This window comes from Mobula birostris, chromosome 23 (genome assembly GCF_030028105.1).
Source record: "Mobula birostris isolate sMobBir1 chromosome 23, sMobBir1.hap1, whole genome shotgun sequence".
Lineage (NCBI taxonomy): Eukaryota > Metazoa > Chordata > Chondrichthyes > Myliobatiformes > Myliobatidae > Mobula > Mobula birostris.
Window position 1 is genome coordinate 56,317,072 of NC_092392.1, and position 22,487 is coordinate 56,339,558.

The 22,487-nt window shown below is 42.0% G+C and overlaps 1 protein-coding gene across 1 annotated transcript in view; it reads left to right on the forward strand.

Moving 5' to 3' along the window:
• lrmp (lymphoid-restricted membrane protein) overlaps window positions 1–22,487 on the forward strand; it is a 227,776-nt gene that overhangs the window by 25,418 nt on the left and 179,871 nt on the right. Inside the window, exons 5-8 of the mRNA XM_072241407.1 lie at window positions 1,588–1,746; window positions 3,979–4,096; window positions 4,184–4,234; window positions 17,193–17,270. Coding sequence (XP_072097508.1) covers window positions 1,588–1,746; window positions 3,979–4,096; window positions 4,184–4,234; window positions 17,193–17,270 — 406 coding nt within the window. The remainder of the gene's footprint in view (window positions 1–1,587; window positions 1,747–3,978; window positions 4,097–4,183; window positions 4,235–17,192; window positions 17,271–22,487) is intronic.

Here is a 22,487-nt window from a genome sequence, read left to right on the forward strand (position 1 = left end):
ACTCAAGAAAATAATCAGAAGAAAAACACAGAAGGGAGTTAACTTGTGTGTGTTTAGATTTTACTTTAAGTGAGATGAACGCATGCCACGTGGTGACATGGTGACGAATAACCCATAACAAGTCAACAAAGGATGCTTAAACAATATACTTTAAATATTACTCAAATATTTAAATATTGTTTGATTAAGCATTCGTTGTTGATTCATTATGGGTTATATGTAAAAGTACGTGAATGTCAAAATATTAAATTCGTTATAGTGTGTTGGTTGAGTCTGCAGCTGAAGGTTCTTTTGAGATATTGCTGGTTCCACAGGCATGGAGAAGGCCTTTGCTTTGAAGTCATGCCAAGTAATTTCAACCTGGAGAAATGCATGACAGTGCATGAAATTCTGTGCTGCTGGCATAAACGTTCAATTTTGCAAACCTAGCCAAAAAAACTGCACATCTGTGGCACTGGGGTAAGGGAAATGTTTCTTGGAAGATGGGTACTTCTCTCACTTTTTGATCTGGAGCTCTTTATTTACACCACTGGCCATGAGCTTCTAGTCACCAATCCTCCATTGCTTTCTGCCTCTTATTACCAAACTAATTTTGGATCCAATTTACCTTGGTTCCCTCTAAACTGAAAGGCAAGGAAGGGAAGAAATCTAGTGTCAGTGTAAAAGTGGTTATTATGGCCCAAGTGCATCTGCTTTCATCTGTGGTAGATATAAATTCATAATTCAGTGTTAGACGGCGTTGGCCAGAATTTACATTGACTATTGTGCTTCACTTTGAGTACCTTCTGCTGTGAAAGTTAAAGGTGATAAAGGAATTCCTGAAGGAGAAGGGGGCAATAAAATGACTGGAACAGAGGGTGACGATATAACCGCAGTTGACAAGACTTGGACAATTTTTCTTGGCATTTTTTAAATCAAAAGAATTTATTAGGAATAACCAGTCATAAACTTCATGGGCTTAGAGATTGACATTTTTGATTATTTCCTTTTCAAGTATGTTGCATCAATGTGGGTTTGAAGGGTCATGGGTATTGTGTTTGGAAGGAGAGAGGGAGCAAAGCACTAAGGTTGTTGAATGAACATTGAAGACAGATGCACAACTAAAGTCTTAATTGTTCTGGTACCATTCTCCCTCCTTGAAACATGGTGCATTTTATATGTAGAGACACCGATAGAATCTTGTTTGAAAACAATTGTCACACATTTGGGTAGAGTAAAATAAAAGATCATAAGGAACCAATTAGTAAAAGAGACAATGAAGATATAATATTTTTCTATAAACCCACTTGATTCCTTTAATACCGATTGAGAGAAAGGAAGCCTTATTGCTTTATTAAACCTGTATGTGACTCTTGCCCAAAAAAGAGTAATGCACTCGTAATCAGTGGTAGAGATGACTTCGTAGCCCTACTTCAAGAAGGTGTCAGCACTCATCACCTCAACAAGGGGCCACGTATGGCAGTCTTGTCAAAAAAAAAAATCTTTGGTCCTTGGGTAAATTACACATTACCTTGTAGTTGAATAAATGTTGGGAATTGTCTATGTTCATCAATGTAAACTCCAGTTTGTTTTTGTTTCCACGTGCAGGGAGACATCAGACTTGATTGCTTGCATTGCTGATCTCCAGTACAACCACCAGAAGCTCCAGGAGCACAATGCTAAGTTAAGGATGACCATTGATGCTACTGAAGAAAGTAACAATCGATTGATGGAGGAAAATGAAGAACTGCTCAGTCAGATAAAAAGGTGAAGGCAATGTGTTTTAGGGGCATTCCACATTAAAAACCATATTCTGACCTAACTGTGCTATTGATACATTATAGATCCTGTATTTTACTCAGACTCCATGATGGTACTGAATTGTACTGTGTGCTATGAACTGCATGTCTTCTCTTCTCCATCTAATTGGAGAAGCTCTAACTGGATAGGAGATGTCCTATGTATACATGGTTGACTTAGTAGACCTTTGAAGTGGTCTAGCATGCCTATCATATGTTCAGATGGCCTGGATTTTCTACTTCCTACAAACAGCAAACTGTGCTCAGTAACATTGGTATCACAAAAAAACTATCAATATTAGATTAGATTATGAGGACACGCAGTCCTCTTTTATTGTCATTTAGTAATGCATGCATTAGGAAATGATACAATGCCTTCCCAGAATGATATCACAGAAACACATGACAAACCGACTTAAAAACTGACAAAAACCACGTAATTATAACATAGTTACAACAGTGCAAAGCAATACCATAATTTGATAAGAACAGACCATGGCACGAAGTCTCAGTCTCTAGAAGTCCCATCATCTCACACAGACGGTGAACCTCCTGCGCCGCCAACTTGCCGATGCAGCATCCTGGAAGCATCTGACCACAGTCTGACACCGAGCACCATCTCTGCCGAGCGCTTCGACCCCGGCCCTGGTAACAGGCAATAGGCAAAGCCAAGGATTTGGGGCCTTCCCCTCCGGAGATTCTCGATCACACAGTAGTAGCGGCAGCGAAGCGTGTATTTCAGAAGTTTCTCCAGGTGTTCCTCCGTGCTTCTCATGGCTGTCTCCATCAAATCAGGATTGTGCACAGCCCCCTAGTTAACACATACAATATCATTCGGAACAGCCGTGAGCACTGCATCATGCTGCCATCTTCTCCTCTCTCCATTATTACCAGAATGGCTTGAGTGCATGTATACTAAATGCATAATTAAACAATTCAAAGATTCAGAAGTTCAAGGTGCGTTTATTATCAAAGTATGTATGTAGAATACAACAACACTGTAATTCGTCTTCCCACAGACAGCCTCAAAACAAAGAAACACCGTGGAACCTGTTCAAAACAACCATCACACGCCCATCACATACAAATAAAACCATCACACAAACAACCAAACAACAAAAAATGAACGAATGGCACACTGAATATTAAGTATCAAATTAGAGTTCTTGAAACAGTCTAAGAATGTTCAGTTCAGTTCAGATCAATTGCACTGGGTTTAAGGAAACATTTGCTAAGAGCTTGGCTATGGAGTCATAGAGCAGGAAAACGGGCTCTTCCACACAACTTGTTCCTACTGAGCTGCCTACCCTACCCCTGAGCTAGTCCCATTTGCCTGTGTTTGACCAACATCCTTCTGAATCTTTCCTGTTCATATAACTGCCCAAATGTCATACGTGTGCCTACTTCTAGCACTACCTCCGACAGTTCATTCCATATTTCTACCACCCTCAATGGGGAGGAAAAAATCGTACTTCTGAAGTCGCTTTTAAATCTTTTCCCTCTTGTCGTTAAACTTGTGCCCTTTAATAGACTCTCCTCCTTGGTGCCAGGGGGGACTGTAGCCATACCCCGCCCCCCTTATCTATGCCACTTGTGATTTTATAAACTTGGGTCTTCTCTCAGCCTCCTAAATTCCAGTGAAAACAGTCCCAACCTAACCAGTCCTTCTTTGAACTTAAACCCTTTAGCAACACCTTTGTTAATCTTTTTTGCACTATTTCTAATTGGTGCTAAGAAAGCAAATTTAAATAATTCATGACCTTGCATTACAATCGACCAAGTCCTTTCAAAATATTTGTTCTAATTGAGCATTGAACAATTGAAGTGCACACAGCAAAGCCCTACAAGCAGAAATATGATCAATTACATCTTTGTGTTGTTTGAGGGATAACTATTGGCTAGGTACTAGTTATCTTGTAAACAGTTCTGGGATCTTCGTTGGCTTGGCATCTCACCTGATACTGCCAAACCTCTCAACGCTGCACTATATTGTCAGTGTGGGTCTTGGCTGGGTCTCTAGTAGTTTTCCACAACTCTTGACTTTGATGTGAGGATGGTTCTCCCTAAGTGATGCCTAGACATCTGACTGCTCATATTATCTCTTGTGTCACATAGGGTGTTTGCAGCTCAATATTGGGGATTAGAGATGGCTGTTTCCTGCTTTGTTTTCTGTTTTACGTTCTATTTTTAACTTCTGCAGTGCTCAACAGTCCATCTTAACAGAGAAGTCCTTGAAAGAAGGCCTGGAGGATATGAAGTTACAAGTATCTAACTTGGAAGAGACCAAAGAAAGACTAACCATCCAGAATAAACAGGCGGTAAGTCTAGTGTAGGACAGTCTGCCAGTGAGTTTAGTCCATGCCCTCTGTTGAATGTATGACATCCAATTTTTATGTTCATTCCAGGCAAAAGACAATCAATCCCTAATTCAGAAGATTGCTTCTCTTCAAGAAGAGGTGGGACCATTACCTCCTTATCTACTAGAATGCACCTCAGGCATTTTCAATTAAATTATGTTTTGGGTTGATTGGTACAAACCTTAACATCTGTATGAAAGAGCGATTGAGTTACTGGCTGTGAAGGAACAGTTCAAGGATCAACTTTATTCATCATATAGATTTACATGTATTAGGAATTTGCTGTGGCGTGTTGCTGCAGTATGCAACACATAAACAGCATTCAATAATCATTAACAGATAATGTTTCAGGTAAATAGCTTTTGATTTGCATGGGGAAAGGTGGGAGATAAGTTGTAATGTGCAGGGAAAGCCACAGGTGGATCTGCTGGATGGTAAATTAAATGCTGAAAGTGGTGATGCAGGTTGAAAGGACAAAGTGAGTCTGTAGGGGAAGTTTGAAGAGTGGCTCTTGCTTATCAGTGGTTCCTATATTAACTCTATACTTTCTGACTCTTTACTCGGTTACTGTATATACCCTCCTGTTGCCCTGCACCCTAACCTGACCCAGGGAGGTCAAACGCTCACTGTTTTAGGGAGGCAGCCAATGACATTGTTCCTTCACCTTGATCTGGTTGAAGAGGATTATAAACAGTGAGTTGTTTGTTATGCCTCCCCACTCGCTGTGAAAACGGAAGTGCCTCTTTCTCCCTTACTAGGGAGAGAGAGAACCTGTGGTATGTCAAATGCTAGGTGAGCAATGTAGTCTTTGGTGTAACTGCAAGTCTGTGTCTTTACTGTTGCTTTGCTCACATTTGTGTGCTCGGTGGTGGGTGCCAATGCTTTTTTGCCAGTGGGGGGAAGTGGGGATTGTTGCTTGCTGCCGCTTATATGTGGGAAGGGGGAGCTGGGGGGGGGGGGGGACTTTGGGGTTCTAACATTTGACTGTCTTTCATTCTTTGGGGCACTCCTCTTTTCGTGGATGGTGACGAAGAAAAAGCTTTTCAGGATGTATATTGTATACATTTCTCCAACATTAAATGTACCTTTGAACCTTGAACCTTTGAAATATCCTTGCTAAAATTCTTCCCCGGTCCTTAAGCTATACCTTCACTGTGTTGTACTATCCTGCAATGCAGATGATATAGAGGTGTGTAAATGTCACTACATAGTTAACTACGGTGTGTAGGAGATGCTCTGAATGTTCTTTCGTGTGCTCCACCAGTGACAGTTGTCTTGGATGGTGGGTATTTAGTTATTATTGTTTGTCCTGTGTGAGGATGTAATAGTGATAAAGCAACACACATCAAAGTTGCTGGTGAACGCAGCAGGCCAGGCAGCATCTATGGGAAGAGGTACACTTGACGTTACGGGCCGAGACCCTTCATCAGGACTAACTGAAAGAAGAGCTAGTAGTAAGTACATGGTGTACACTGCATGAGAGATTGGTTGAAGCTGGGTAATGATGGTGTTTAGATTTTTTGAATATAAACACTTCAATCACTTAACTTGGTTATAGACCAGGTACTGAACAATGGGCAGCTTTCCATGTCAATCTCATTAGTTGCCATGGATGATGGATGCCCCCATTTCGACTACCCCGCAGAGTGTTATACGGCCAGCTACATCATGGTCGACGCTCGGCTGGAAGGCCAAAGAAGCGCTATAAGGATCAGATGAAGAATGCTTTAAGGAAGTGCAAGATTAGACCCGAGGACCTGGAAGAGGTTGCTGCTGACTGTTCCACTTGTCGACAGCTGTGTAGGGACGGGGTTTGTATTCTGGAGATGGAAAGACAGCAGAAGAGAGCCAGGAGAAATGCAGCCATGGTTGCCACCACTACCACATATACATGTCCCACCTGCAATAGGGCTTGTGGATCCAGGATAGGTCTGTATAGTCATCAAAGATCTCACAGTTAAAAGGGTGGACGTCGTCATCGGATTTCGATGGACAACAGAAGAAGGGGTGGTGGGGTTGACTGTCACACTGCCTCTGTTATTATATCAGTGTCACCAACCATGGCTTGCGAGGCTACTGTTATGCATGATCACTGGTCTAACAGCCACTCATGAAGCATGCTGGTTGGTGGCACACCATGCAAGTTCCCTGTGCCTTCATAGCAGTTGCATCTACTGCAGTCATCTTCTGACCTTCCCCCCCCCCCCTCGCCTGGTCCATCTCTGCCCCCATAATACTGTCGTGGGGAAGGTGATCCCACTATTAACCCAGATCCAAGATCTTCAGGTGGGCTGAGATCAAACCCTCCCTGAGCCTTTTCAGGAAGACTGAGTTATTCCACACAAGATGAATTACACTTGGAAGTTGCTCACAGCGTTACGAGTGGGCAATGGGCCAGGTTGTTTTTTCTCTTCTTTTCTCCCCACCACACTTAAAGCCGCAATACTTCTCTTCATTGCTGACTTTTCTGTCAGTCTGATTTTTTTTTTAATTTTCTGAACTTGCTTGTCTGTGGGGTGCATCTGGTGGATTTTGGTCACCTCCTCTGACTTGTGCCAGAGCTCTGTTTGCAGGATGGAATGAATGCGGATCGGTCAGTGCTCTGCTTCTCTCTGTCTCCGCCTGATGGTCACTCCCAGCTTTCTACTGCCGTAAATGCTATCCTGGTCATTGAGAGGGAGCCTAAACTTGTTAAAGTGCCGCAGTCTGAGTTGGAAACTGGGTGCAAGCATGGTCTTCCCCGGGCAGAGGTCCTCGGGAATATGATTACCATCAATATCCTTTATTGGCTTATTAGCTGATATTTTGTGAGCTCTGTCAAATCCCTCGTGCAACATAACGTCATTTACTGTAATTGCAGGAAAGCAGGTAACAGTGCTGGAACAAACCCAGCAGGCCAGGCAGCATCTATCTATGAAGAGGAATGAATAGTTGACTTTCGACGGGTTGGGGGGCGGGGTGACCTTTCATCAGGACTAAATGCAATATTAACATTCATTTTGAGAGGACTACAATACAAAAGCAAAGATGTCATGCTGAGGCTTAATAAGTCGTTGGTCATACTGCACTTGGAGTATTGCGAGCAGTTTTTGGGCTCCTTATCCAAGAAAAGTTCTTCTGGCATTAGAGAGGGTCCAGAGGAGGTTCACAAGAATGATTCCTGGAATGAAGGGGTTAATGTATGAGGAGTGTTTGATGTCTCTGGGCCTGCACTTGCTGGTGTTTAGAAGAATGAGGGGTGAATACACTGCAACCTCAAATGCTGAAAGGCCTATGTGGAGACGATGTTTCCTATAGTTGGGGAGTTTAGGATCAGAGGGCACAGCTTCAGAATTTGTGGATGTCCATTTAGGACTGATGAGGAAAAATTTCTTGAGCCAGAGGGTGATAGATCTGTGGAATTCATTGCAGGTCAGTTCACTGGTAAATTTAAGGTGGAGTTTGATAGGATTTTGATTAAGGGCATCAAAGGTTGCAGCTGAAGGCTGGAGAATAGTGTAGAGAGGGACAGTAAATATCTGGAATGACAAGGCAAACTCAATGGGCCAAATGGCCTAACTCTGATCTCATGTCTTATGGACTCCATCCTGTCTTCCGGAGTCCAGAGTAGAGTTTCAGCCCAAAATGTCGACTGTTTATTCCTCTCCACAGATTCTGCCTGACCTGACTTCTTCCAGCACTTTGTGTGTTACTCTGGATTTCCAGTATCTGCAGAATATCTTGTGCTTGTGTAGTGTCTGCATGGTCTTTGGCTACTGCATAGAGCTGGTGGCCACACAAACTGAGTGCCACAGTGTCTGAAGTTGGTTGTGTTTGATAGCACAGTGATGAATTGAAATACTCTTAACTTTAACCGTTTATGCTAATGTATCATCATGTCACTGTATCACAAATCCCATCAGATTTCAACCCAAGTTACTGTTGTGGAAGAGCGAATATTTCCCTTCCACAAATAAGAATCCATGAACTGTACATGCTACAGAGCAGAGGGCAGTTATTCGATCGCTGCCAATTGCAAGTCCTTCCCACCTCCCTCAACCACAAGTTTGGACATAAAAATGAGGCCTAGTCTGACCTTCAACCAATCTGAGGAATTCATTGCCATACATGGCTGTGTACGCCAAGTCATACGGTATACTTAAAGCGGAGATTGATAGTTTCTTGATTAGTAAATGCGGCAAAGGTTGGGGGGAGAAGACAGGTGAGTGGGGTTGAGGTGGATAATTTTGTGGCCTGTTCGGAATGGTGGAGCAGACTCTATAGGCCAAATGGTCCAATTCTGCTCATGTTCAGCACAAAATGGGAAAGAATTCCTCTCAGTATGGAGGTTTCTCAATAACCATTTTCTCAAGGGTTGCAAGATCAAGCTTGCTTTACCAGTGTCACAGACATAAGAATAATTTTAAAATCAACTAGATTGCATTTGAACCCAAATCTCTGAGGGGGTTAGATGTTGATTAATTTGCTAAACCATTTATATTTCATCTCCTTTTTGTTGTACTGTGAAAGCGTGCATTAACCTGTTTGGAGCAGAATAAATTGTTGTGCAGTTAATAATATATCTGACTTTGTAAATGCACCATTTGACTTGTATTCAAATAAAGTTGGCATGTATACACGCAAGAATAGTTGTGAGTAAAAGCTAGATAATTAGTAGTGTTTTATTAGAGTACTGAGCTGGCTTTGTTGTTCGAGAGTCATTAGGTTACTGGCACTCTGTCAAATTTCATTGTGACATTTTGTTTAAGCTAGTGTTTTGAGATCAATTTTTTTTCCCTCATTTATTCAGGCTAGAAGCAACCATTGTTGCTGTTAAGGTAATTCCACTCTCCTCCCCCCCCCCCCCCCCCCTTTCTGGAAGCTGGAAGGAGCAATAAACGTTCCAAATTATTCCACAAGCAGGTTGATTTTAAGTTAAAATTCTCTTGAATTCAGATTCAAAATCACATTTTCTAAATTACTAGGTCAGCAGTGTTACTGCTCAGGCAAGCTTTCAAATGTGTCCAGATCTTACTGTTAGAGTGCGTGGGGTGGGAAGTGTGAGAGAATAGGGAAGAAGAGGGTTCCAAAATCCCCCCAAAAATAACACATCATGTCCAATAATTTTCAATGGAATTTGAAACTTCTCAAAACTGCTTGTCTGCATTCCTTTTTTTTTAAAAAGAAGGAAGTTGCAGCAATTGCATAAGTATTTTATCCCAACACTCTACAACAAAAATCCCAGAATTAATTGTGTAATAGCTGCTTTTTTCAAGATAAATTGAAAACAAGATGCCTCAAGGCAATTCTAAATAGAATTTTAAATCATTTGATGAGATTTGGGTTTATGGGAACTTGACTGAACCCTCTTTTATTCCCTTCCTACCCCATGTGTGTCTCTCTCTTCTCTTCCTGAGACCTAACAAGATTTCAAAGTTGGCCCATGTAGGTAACTGTGTTCCTTCTTAAAGGGTGTTGTTGTGTAGTGGTAACAATATGACCCTAACAATTCAGCGAATGTGGCTTTGAATCTAAATGAGTTAACTGACATCAACTATGAAATTATCCTTGTATTCCCTTATGATACTGTATAGGAGAAAGACATTCAGCCTACTAAGCCTATGCGAACTCTCAGAACAAATCCCCACTTCATAAGATATTGATGCAGAATTAAACCATTTAGCCAGCTGAGTCTGCTCTAATCATGCCTGACTTTTTTTTCCTCCCACCTTCTCCCCATATCACTTAACCCCCCTTACCGATCAGGAACCTATCAATCTCTGCCTTAAATACACCCAATGACTTGGCCTCCTCAGCCCTCTGTGGCAACCATGTTCACGGATTCGCCACTCTCTGGCTGAAGAAAGTCCTAATCTCATTTTTAAAGGGGATATTTCTTAATTCTGGATTTGTGCGCTCAGATCCTGGACTCTCCTACTAATGGACGTGGAGAGTGCTTTCGTATGTCCACTCAATCCAGCCATTTCAGTATTCAGTAGATTTCAATAGGATTTGCCAGTCCCCACCCCTCAACCATCCTCCTGAACTCCAGGTACAAGCCCACAGACATCCTCGGATGTGACGCCTTTAATTTCTGAGATCACTCTCAGCCTCCCTCTGGACCTCTACAGGACCAGCACACCCATTCCTGGATGTGGGGCCCAGAACTGCTCACGATATGCCCTCATTTATTTCCTTCTCACTCCTTAACTCCTCTTGAAGTCTCCTTCCACCCACCTGCACCAAGGGTAATTTATGGTGGTTATTTAACCCATCTGTCCGTAAACCTTTGGGACGTGTGATACAACCCACACAGTCCCAGTGAGAATGTGCATACTCCATGCTGACTTTCTAGGATCAACTTTACTTACCATTTCTATTTGCATGTGTTAGGAACTTACTGTGGTGGGTTGGTCAGGGTGAGATATGCATTTATAAAGAATGATATAAAAATAAAGTTGAAGGTTAAAGTATGAATATAGAATAAAATGTGCATAAATATCAGCAAGAATTTACAATATAAACTGCATTATAAAAAGTAGGTTAGTGTTTAGAGTGCAGTGATGGGGTTAATAGATAGAGGGGGTGGGGAGGCGCTCATCAGAGCTGCCAGAGGGAAGAAACTTTAGATGATGTGAAGCTTTTGTTTTAATAGCCCTATAACACTTTTCAGAAGGAACACTTTGGAAAAGGTAGTTCATAGGGTGGGTAATGTCCACAATTATTTTCCTTGCCCCCTTCTTTGTCCTGGACACGTACAAGTCCTGACAGCACCGGTGGTCAGGATTGAACCTGCATCACTGGAACTGTGAAGAAATGGCTCTACTGCTTTCCTAAATGTTGTTTCATCATTACTGTGAAATTAAAAAAAAACACACCTAGTTCTGTTTAGAGCTGGGGTTCCCAACCTCTTGTATGCCATGGACCCCCACCATTTACCGAGCGGTCATTGGACCTCAGATTGGCAATCCCTGGTTTAGAGGGAACCTGGCCTTCCTACCCTACATGCCAGTCCTGTTCCTCACCAATGTGGTCAATTCTTGATTGGTCATTGGTGTCATGGAACACCCTTCCAGTTGAGAAATGAAGAATAAAAGCTGATTTTAATAGAACTTGGGATGCAGTTGGAATTCTTTGGAACAAGAGGCAGAGGAGGATTAACTAGGTGGCATAAGTATGTTCTTTAGCCCAGGGGTCAATAAGCACGGGGCGTGGATTTACAGACAGTAGGATGTAGGAACAAAATGAGACTGTTTGGCCCATTAAGTCATGTCTGGCTCAAAGCTGATTTTTATTATCCCTCTCAACCCCATTCTCCGGCCTTCTCCTCATAACCATTGGCACCCTTTCCAATCAGAGACCTATCAACCTTCACCTTTAGCATAACCAATGGCTTGTCCTCCACACCCATTTGTAGGAATGAATTCCACAGATTCACCACCCTCTGACTAAAGAAATTCCTCCTCATCTCTGTTGTAAAGGGACATCCTTATACTCTGAGGTTGTGCCCTCTGGTCCTAGACTCCACTACTGGAAACATTCTGTAGGGCTTTAAATATTCAATAAGATTAAATAAGAGACCCCTCATTCTTGTAAACACCACTGAGTACAGGGTCAGAGCCATCCGTTAGCCCTTTCATTCCGGGATCATTCTTGTGATTTGCCTCTGAAAGAATAGAAGGTAAAGGAGGATGAGATTTCCCGCTACCCAGATAGGGGTGGAAACAAACACTTTCATGTTTTAAATGTTCCATGTGCTGTAGGACCTGTGACTCAGTAGTTCAAGTGGGAATTGCTTGCAGAACTTTGTAGCCAGTGAGAATGTGATGGGCTGAATGGTCACCTAACTATAAATGCTCTCTTTTTCCTTATTGCACCAGTCATTGCACACATCAGGTGGGGCTGAGTGGGGGATTAAATGCTTCTATCTGGTACATCTTGGTTCCTTAAGGTTGTTATAGCTGGGGGGTGGAAGTGGGGATGTGCTTTCAATGGCATGTATCACAATTGGCCTCTGCCAATCAAATCTAGATCTCCTTCTTCATGTATGGCTTAGCTACTAAGCCTGGTGGGACAATTTCTAGTGACAGAAGAGAACAAACGCGGGTTACTGGTGCCTTAAAACCAGTTGCTTCAAGCAGATGGGGCTCATCAGCTGTAGTTGGCAGCTCATCAAGGAGAGAGGAAACTGATCTCAAATCTCTGCTGCCTTGTGGCTATACCCACTCATGGGGAAGGCTTTGGGAGTAAACCCCGAGTAAATCTGGAGCTGGAGTCCTTAAGGCAGTCCTACATTGAGTTCAATGCTGACTGGCAACTCCTGCGACGAAACTATCAGTCTCTGCCATTCCTTTAGATTCATCAACTGCGTGGAGAACCTAAGTGTTCCAACTCATCTTGAATGCATGTCCTCTTCAACAGGAGAAACGTAATTAACATAAAAAGAACAATTTTATAATCTGTTATCAGATCTCTGCTCAGCTTCCACTGCTACAGAGAAAACAAACCTATTCTGTCCAATCTCTCATAGCACATCTCCTCCAATCCAGATAGCACCCTGGTAAACTTCTGCACAGTCTCCATGGCCTCTATATCCTTCCTATAATGGGGTTCCCAGCGGGACCTGAGAAAGGAAACTTTCTTCAGCTTTCCCAGCTGAAAGCTACACTCTTCACCTTCTCCTCGCAACTCCCTACTAGCATCCATTGGACTGTCAAGATCTAATGAATAGATTTAGCTGAGATATTTTTGGATAATACGTTCTGCAGTTTGTGACTTTTCTGTCAAGGAGAATAGGACTCTGATAGTCCTGTGCAGCACACAAACAAGCCTTTTGGACCATAATGTTGTACCAAACTGTATAAGCTAGTGATGCCTAATTATACTAACCCCTTCTGCCTGTACATGGCCCACTTCCTCCATTTTCTGCACATTCATATGCCCTCTTAAACACTTATTGTTTCTGCCTTCACTATCACTGACCCTGCCTATACAATCCAGGCATCCAGCACTGTTTTAAAAATAAAACTTTGCCCTGAATCTTGGACTGCACCCCTTCTCCCAACTTAAAGACATTTTGAACCTGGGTAAAAAAAAAAAATATCTTTTGACGGCTTGTCGTGCCACGAGGACTTGCATGCATCAGTGATGCGATCGGTTGTTCATCTACTGGCAGGGTCTCCCATGATGGACCAGTCTCAATTGAGGTGTCAGACTTAGACAAACCACCCAACTGGGCAGCAGTTGTATCTACGCTGAAGAAATACCTGGCAATCTACTTCTGTATCTTGCTGCAAAATCCCCCTGGGCAACTACTGTAAAACAGTATAAATATGATAGAGTGTTGGAAGGTAAGACTCCCAGGGTGGAAGATACTCAATAAACTGCTGGGGAAGAGCTGATGACCCTTCAGAGTAAGACCAAGATGTATGATGCAGTTGAAGTAAATCCTTTGCGACTTTCAATTGCTGATGTTCCTGGGCATGAAATGAGGGTCAGGAGCTGCAAAGATATGTTGATTTTAGATACATGGAGCATACACAGTATGAACCAAGGAAAGCTGGAGATGGTGAAAGATGAAATTAAACGCTTGCAAATTGACCTACTTGGAATCAGCGAGCTGAAGTCGACTGGTAGGTAACACTTTCAGTCTGATCAACACTGGATATACAATGCAGGAAGAGACAAATTCAGGAGAAACTGCGTCACATTCATTGTCAAGAAGAAACTGGGTGGAGCTGTATTGAAATACAGTGCAGTCATCAATGACCTAATCTCAATTTGTCTACAAAAAAAGACCTATCTACATAACCCTTGAACAAATATATGCACCAACAGCAGATGCAGAGGAAGGTTAAGTTGGCCAGTTCTAAATCAACAAGTGCAGAATGAGTGATGGAACATGCAAACAAGATGTGCTGATAGTTATGTGAGATTGGAATGCAAAAGTTGAGAATGGAAAGGATGGTCAAGAAGTTGGGAAATATGGACTGGATATCAGAAATGATACCAGACAACCTTTAGTCAACTTCTACAAAACTAGTAACTTGTTATCTCAAACACGTTTTTTCAATGACGAAAGCACAGATTGTACGTTTGGACCTCTCCCAATGGATTAGATTAGATTAGATTAGATTATGAGGACACACAGTACTCTTTTATTATCATTTAGTAATGTGTGCATTAAGAAATGATACGATGTTTTTCCAGAATGATATCACAGAAGCACATGACAAACCGACTGGAAAACTGACAAAAACCACATAATTATAACATACAGTTACAACAGTGCAAAGCAATACCATAATTTGATAAGAACAGACCATGGGCACAGTAAAAGTCTCAGTCTCTCGAAAGTCCCATCATCTCATGCAGACGGTGAACCTCCAGCGCCGCAAACTTGCCGATGCAGCATCCTGGAAGCATCTGACCACAGTCCGACTCCAAATCCATCCGAAAACTCCGAGCCTCCGACACTGAACACCATCTCTGCTGAGCGCTTTGACCACGGCCCCGGCAACAGGCAAAGCCGAGGATTTGGGGTCTTCCCCTCCGGAGATTCTCGATCGCACAGTAGCATCGGCAGCGAAGCAGGCATTTCAGCAGTTTCTCCAGGTGTTCCTCCGTGCTTCTCACAGCTGTCTCCACCAAATCAAGATTATGCACAGCCCCTTAGTTAACACATATCGATATCGTTCGGAACGGCCACGCGCACTGCATCGTGCTGCCATCTTCTCCCCCCTCCTCTCTGAAACACAGGATTACACAGAAACCAAATGGATTATATCTGCAGAAGTCAGTGATGGAAAAGTTCTACGATAGCGACAAAAACAAAACCTACAGCTGACTGTGGCTCAGACCATGAACCACTAATATACAAGCTCAAAGTAAAGTTGAGGAAGTGCAGGCCTTTCACCAGAGTGCCAAAGTATGAGCTTCAAAATATTCCACCTGAACTCAAAGACAGCCTGAACAATCATTTCGCTGCTCTACACAACCAATAGGATATAGAGGGATTGTGGAGAAGTATCAAGAATGCTGTTCACAAAGAGTGTGAAAAGACTTTGCATAGAGTGAAAACGCAGAAGAGACCAAAATAGATGAGTGAAGACACTCGGACAACCACACAGGAAAGAAGAGAAGCCAAAGCCAAGGGGAAAAGGGTTGCAGTCGCCGTTCTCAATCGAGCTTTCCAGTATTCCACTAGTCGAGACAAAGAAAACTGCTACAATGAAGAGTGAAGAAGTAGAAATAGAAAATAAGAAAGGAAGGACAACATCAGCCTTAAAGCTACGAGAACTGAAGAGTAAATTCCAGCCTCGCATGGGAATGCTGTAAGACACGCAAGGTGCCATGTTCAATGAATCTGAGAAGATCAAACAACGATGGAAGGAATACTGAGTCATTATACCAGAAAGATCAACTGGATTAGGAGTATTATCCTATACCTTACAATCAGGAGATGACAGTGAGGAAGGAAGAAGTTGAAGCACAATTAAAAGCCCTACCAAAGAAAGTGTTGATGGAATTCCATTTGAAATGCAACACCAATCAGGTGCAACTGTTGCAATATTGACAACACTCTGCCAGCTGATCTGGAGGACAATGTCATGGCCAAGTGAATGGAGGAAGTCAGTGATTTTTTTTTTAACCAGTGTTGAAGAAAGATGATCTGACAGTGTGAAAATCATCGTACGATCGCTCTCATTCCTCACGCCAGCAAGATTTTATTCAGAAAAGACATCAGCCTTATTTAGGGCGGGAGCTTCCTGAAGTGCAAGCTGGTTTCGGGAAAGGAAGAGGAACAAGAGACATTGTAGATGTGAGATGGATTCTCAAAGACAAAAGAACACCGGAAGGACATCAAAATGTGCTTTATTGACTACAGCGAGGCCTTCTAACTGTGGATCATATTAAGACACGTGAGTATACTGGAACATTTGATCATGCTTATGTGCAATCTTTACAATAATAATGAAGCAGCTGTTCAAATGGAACAAGGAGAAACAATGGTTCAGCATCCATAAAGGGGTACAACAAGGTTGTATTCCTGCCCCCGCCTGTCTAATTTGTACGCTGAGCAAATCTCCAGCGAAGCAGGAGTGTTCGAGGAGAATTAAGGGATGAGAATTAGTGGCAGATTCATCAATAACCTTCCTTATGCTGATGACACAACAATACCGACTGAAAACGAAGAAGACCTGAAGCAACTGCTAACCAACATCAAGGAACATAGCTCCAAGATGGGTCTGCACCTTAACCTGAAGTCGACTAAGATTATGACTACTGACAGCATAACCAATTTCAATCTTGATAGAGGAAATTGAAGTGGTTGACAGTTTCAACTTGGTTCAATGATTAACACCGACACAGTAAGCAGTCAAGAAATCCAACGAAGAATTGCCCTTGCAGAGCAGCCATGAAGGATTTAAAGAAGATCCTTGAAAAGGAACAAAGATTCAACTTGTGAAGGTGTTCTCAACCATATTACATGGATGGAAAAAGGATAGAAAGCCTATCGATGCCTTTGGACTGTGGTGCTGGAATTGTACTACAAGTCTCTTGGACCTCTCACAGAACAAGCAAATCGGTCCTCAACAAGATCAAACTTAGTCTGTCTCTGGAGGCTCAAATGACAAAGGCTCCACCTATTGTACTTGGGGCACTTCATGCGAAGAAAAAGCTCCCTGGAAAGAATATCATGCTCAGCATCAGAAGGACAACAGAAGATAGGAAGGCCTTGAATCAGATTGATGACAGCTATGAACACAGTGTTATCAACAACGAGTCTCCTTTGCGAGGATTAAAACTCATTTACATCATCTATCCATAGGTCGCCATGAGTCGATGGTGACTCAGTGACACTTAACAACAAAAGATATTAGCTATTTGCTCTTCCTGACTCTTTATTTTATAAACTTTAGTTTGGTTTCCCTTCACCTTCCACCTCTCCAGAGAAAATAACCCAAGTTTGACCAACCTGTAATGGGATAACCAATCCTCTAAGTGTGGCCTAGCCAGAAATTTATAAAGCTACAACTGTTTGTAATGAGAATAATCTTCTGTGCCTTTGTTTCAGAATCTAAGAAATATCGTTGACATTGACACCCTGCATGAGAAGATAGCCGTGCTCTCTGATGAAAAAACAGAATTGCAGGCAAGTCATTTTATGAGAATCTTAAATAGTGAAGGTGCTCTTTGTAGAACATAGAACACTACAGCACAGTACAGACCCTTCAGCCCATGATGTTGTGCTAACCTATAAAACCAACTCGAAGATCACTCTAACCCTTTCCTCCTACACAGCCCTCCATGTGTTTATCCAACAGCTTGTTCAATGTCCCTAACGTATCTGTCTCTACCACCACACCTGGCAGTTCATTCCAGGCACCTACTGCTCTCTGTGTAAAATAAAACTTGCCTCTGATATCCTATACTTTCCTCCAATTATCTTAAAATTATCTCCCTCGTAGTTTTAGGAGAATGATGTCGGAAAGTCTTGCTGGTAAATCTGCATTTGCAATCTGACTTTTTGAAGAAAATGCTTATCCACCAAATTTGGGAATGAAAAGACCATTTAATGTTTTTTAGCATTTTGTTTGCCTCTCTTTCATGGTTTTCCTTCGTCCTAACCTCATTATACCATATTGTTCTAGATCTGGGATATCTGTGGGCTACATACGGACCTCCTCAAGTTTGTGACCCGGGTTCAATCTTGCGTCCTGTCCATGTGGAGTTTGTATGTCGTCCCCATGACTCTGTGGACTCATGTGCTCCAGTTGCCTCCCATGTTTCCAAAGGCATGGGTTGGATGGCCACTATCAATTGTGTCTAGTTGGTAGTAGAGTTGATGGGTATGTGTGAGAGAATGTAACAGGGCTAATGGAGATTGGGATTCCTCTGGGAACTGGTATAGATCCATTAGACTGAATAGATTTCAGCTATGTTGTATTGCAGTAGGCAAATCAGATTGTGGGTTCTGTTAGTGCTCCAAAGATACAATGGAGAAAAACTAGGTTGTTTCAAGTTCTGCTGAAGGAATGCTGCATTGCTGGAGAAAAAGTTGAGGTTAGTCTTGTGGTCTTACATAGCACCCCAGGATGCTTTAAGAAGGTAACAGAACTATTTTCAGTGTCCTGCCAATGTTTATCCTGTCAATAAATCTGATTAAATTGCTGTTTGTAGGAGATTGCTGTGTATAAAAGCAAAACAGAGTACATAAGATAACAAATTATGGAAAGCTAGAGGATTAGGAAGCTTTTAAAAACCAACAGATAACTTAAAAAATACAATAACAGAACAGATAAAATATGAAGGTAAACTTGCCACTAATATAAAAATGGATATCAAGAGCTTTTTTCCACATAGGAGGTGTAGTAGACAGCGTGGAAGGCTATCAAAGCTTGCTGGGGAACTGGGCCAGCTTGAAAAATGGCAGATAGAATTTAATGCAGGCAAATGCGAGGTGTTGCACTTTGGGAGTTCTACTACACTCAGTGCTGTATCAGTGAGAGTAGAACAGAGCAATCAGGGAATATAGATCCATAATTCCCTGAAGGTGTAGATAGGGTCATAAAGGGTGTTTTTGGCACGTTGCCCTTCATAAATCAAACTACTGAGTACAGGAGTTGGAATGTTTTATTGAAGTTGTTTAAGACATTGAGGCTTAATTTGGGGTATTGTGTGCAGTTCTGAACATCTACCTACAGGAAAGATGTCAATAAAATTGAAAGTGTGCAGAGAAAATCTAAGGATGTTGCCAGTCTTGAGTTATAAGGAACTGCTGAATAGGTTAGGGCTTCGTTCCCTAGAACGTAGGAGAATGAAGGAAGATTCGATAGACATATACAAAATTGAGGGTTTAGAAAGGGTAAATGTAAGCAGGCTTCTTTCCATTGAGGTTGGGTGAGACTAGAACTAAAGGGTGAAATGTAAAATGTTTAAGATGAATGGGGGGATCTTCTCTCAGGGTGGTGAGAGTGGCACAAGTTGAGAGCAGAAATAGTGGATGCGGGTTCAATTTCACCATTTAAGAGAAATTTGGACAGGTACGCGGAAGGATACAAGTGTGAGGTGTTCAGGTCAATGGAACTAGGCAGAACAACAGTTCAGCACAGTCAAAATGGGCCAAAGGGCCTGCTTCTGCGCTGAAGTGTTCTATGACTCCATATATAAAGAAAAAAAGGTGAGAATGGCGGTCGAACTGTTGGAAAATGATGCTGGAGAGATAGTAATGGGGAATGTAGAAATAGCAGACAAATTTAGTAAGTATTTAGAGTAATAAAAAAGTACAGCACAGAAACAGACCCTTTGGCCTATCTAATCTGCGTGTCAGCTTTCACTGGAAGACAATAGCGGTATGGCAGAAATTCAAGCATTGGGGGGTGGGGCAAAAGAGAGTGTAGTTGTTATTAAGGAGCAGTTGTTTGGGAAGTTGAAAGGTCTGGAGATAAGTCACCTGGACCAGATGGACTGTACCTGAGGGTTCCGAAGGAGTTAACTGAAGAGATTGTGGAGGTGTTAATAGTGATCTTCCAAGAATCGCTAGATTCTGGAATGGTCCCGGAGGATTGGAAAATTGCAAATATCACTCCACTCTTCAAGTAGGGAGGGAGGCAAAAGACACAATATTATAGGCCAGTTAGCCTGACATAAGTGGTGGGTAAGGTGCTGAATTTGGTAAAGATGAGTTTTCAGGGTATTTGGAGACGCATGATAAAATAGGCCAAGGTCAGCGTGATTTCCTTAAGGGAAAATCTTGCCTGAAAAACCTGTTGGAATTTTTTGAAGAAATAACAGCAGGATAGACAGAGGAGATTCAATTATTTGGATGAAGGAATTGATAGCTTCCTGGCCAAGTTTGCAGATGACACCAAGATCAATCAAAGGCCAAGTAGTGTTGAGGAAGCAGGGAGTCTGCAGAAGGACTTAGATTGGAAGAATGAGCAAAGAAGTGGCAGATGGAATATTGTGTAGGAACATGTATAGTCGTGCTCTTTCAGAAATCAGAGGAGCATAGGGACTTGGGAGTGCTTGTGCAAGATTCCCTAAAGGTTAACTTTCAGGTTGAGTTGGTGGTGAAGAACGCAAATGCAATGTTAGCATTCATTCTGTGTGGTCTAGTATGTAAAAACAAAAAACCTCAGCAATGCATCCTTAAGTCCTTGGTCAGTCTGCATCTGGAGTATTGTGAGCAATTTTGGGCCCCATATCTAAGAAAGGGTGTCCTAGCATTGCGAGAACCCAGAGGAGTTTATGAGAATGATCCCATGAATATTATAGTCAATGTATGAGAAAAGTTTGATAGCTCTGCGTCTGTAATCACTAGAGTTTAGGGGAATGAAGGGGAGAATCTGATTGAAGCCTATTGAGTTAGAGTTGACACGGAGAGGATGTTTCCTATCATGGAGGAGCCTAGGACCACAGGGCACAGCCTCAGGATAGAAGGATGTCCCTTTAGAACAGAGGTCCCCAACATTTTTTTATCCCATGGACCAATTCTTTAGAACATCTTAAAGGAGAAGGCAGGAGAATGGGGTTGAGAGAGAGAATAAAGTTGTCATGATGGAATAGTGGAGCAGACTTGATGGGCCAAATGGCCTAATTCTGCTCTTGTGCCTTATAATTTGATCCAGCTTTCTATTATAGCGGTGACTAGGTTGAAAAGACATGATAAAGTGCTTTAAACATTGGAAGGCGCCATATAAATGAAAGTGTTTATTGCCATCATCTAGTATTTCCAGTTAGGATCTCTTATTTTCAAAGTTGGGTTCCTGTTTTGAGGAGGAAATTTCCAGGTCTCCACTCCTGTTTGCCAGCAGTCCTTCCAATTATGGGCTGAAATATGTTAGAGATTGCTACTTGCAGAAAAAAATGTGTAGTTTAAAAAATCTGACATAGTCTTATACCCAAAATTCTAACAGTTCATTTTATATGATACTGAAATTCAAAGTTAATTTGCTTACTTTAAGAAAGGGTGCCTAAAGTTTGTTGTCATGTTGAGTTGGCTATTGCTTCATTCTCTGGTCATCTGGGGTTTGGATTTGGTCAGTCTTGTTAAAGAGAAAGATAAATTGCTAAATATTCCACTTCTGTTAGAGTTTGAGGGATGACTATTGGTCCAACTCTATCCCCTGAAGTAAAAGCAGCAGAATTTCTTATAAATGCCTTGCTGTTTCTTGCACAGTCAGCATCAAAATCCATTCTCATGCCCTCATTTCCACACGATCCTGAGTGTGACTTTTGGATGTTGCTCATTCCGGTTGCAATCCGATCACAAGTGCTCTTTAGTGAATCACGTCTTCAAGTGTGGTGTGCCAATCTAGATTTGCAATTGGGTTCCTGACGTGGGAGTGACCTTTCTTTGGGGATGGGGGTAAGAAATGGATCAAACATATGACTAAGAGTAGAGATCAAAGTTTAAACCACTCAATAACATATAACAAAATGCAGTAAAGCTTCCAAAGTGAAGACTTGTAGGCATGGGATAACGCATCAGAGATGAAATTTTGTGTATCCTTCTGTCTCACCTACTTGAGACCACCTTCGTATAGTGACCAGAATGTTACTGGAACATGCCAGGTCAAGCAGCATCTGTGGTGGAGAATAAACAATCAATGTTTCAAGTTGAGATCTTCCATCAGGTCAGGAAAAGGGGGGAAGAAACCAGAATAAGCTTGAGGGAGGGGAGGGAGTACAAGCTGACAGGTGATAGGTGAGATTAAGTGCGGGGAAGGGTGGATAGGTGAGGCAATGAAGAGAGAATCTGGGAGGTGATGGGTGGAAAAGGTGTAAAGAGCTAAAGGAGGAGAGATCTGACGGGAGAGGAAAGTGGGTCATGGGAGAAATGGGTGAGAGGCACCGGAAGAAGATAATTGGCGAAAAGAGGAAAGAGGGGAGACAGAATAGGAAATGGAAAAAGATGGGAGAAAATACCAGAAGTTAGAGAGATTGATATTCATGCAGTGAGGCTGGAGGCTACCCAAATGGAATATGAGATGTTGCTCCTCCAAACTGAGTATGGTTTTTTTACAGGCACTATAACTTTGCCTACTTCATGTTTGCATCAATGAGATTTGTAACATTATAGTTTTACAATTTTTTCAAATTACTTCCTGGGAGTTTTGACTTTACTAGAAATGAAAAATAATTTCACTATTAATAAAACTAAACCAGTATATCATCCCTCAATACAATGCGGTTTCATTATTGGCAAAAATGTGGAAATAACAATTGTGCTGGTTCAAAGGATTGTGTTTGTTTTGATGGAATAACTTCAGGGAGACTTGAAGCATCTTTGGTACAATCAGAATACTTAAAAATATAACTTCTGACTGTTTCTAGTTTTTTCTTACGTACAATGTCATGAGGTGCT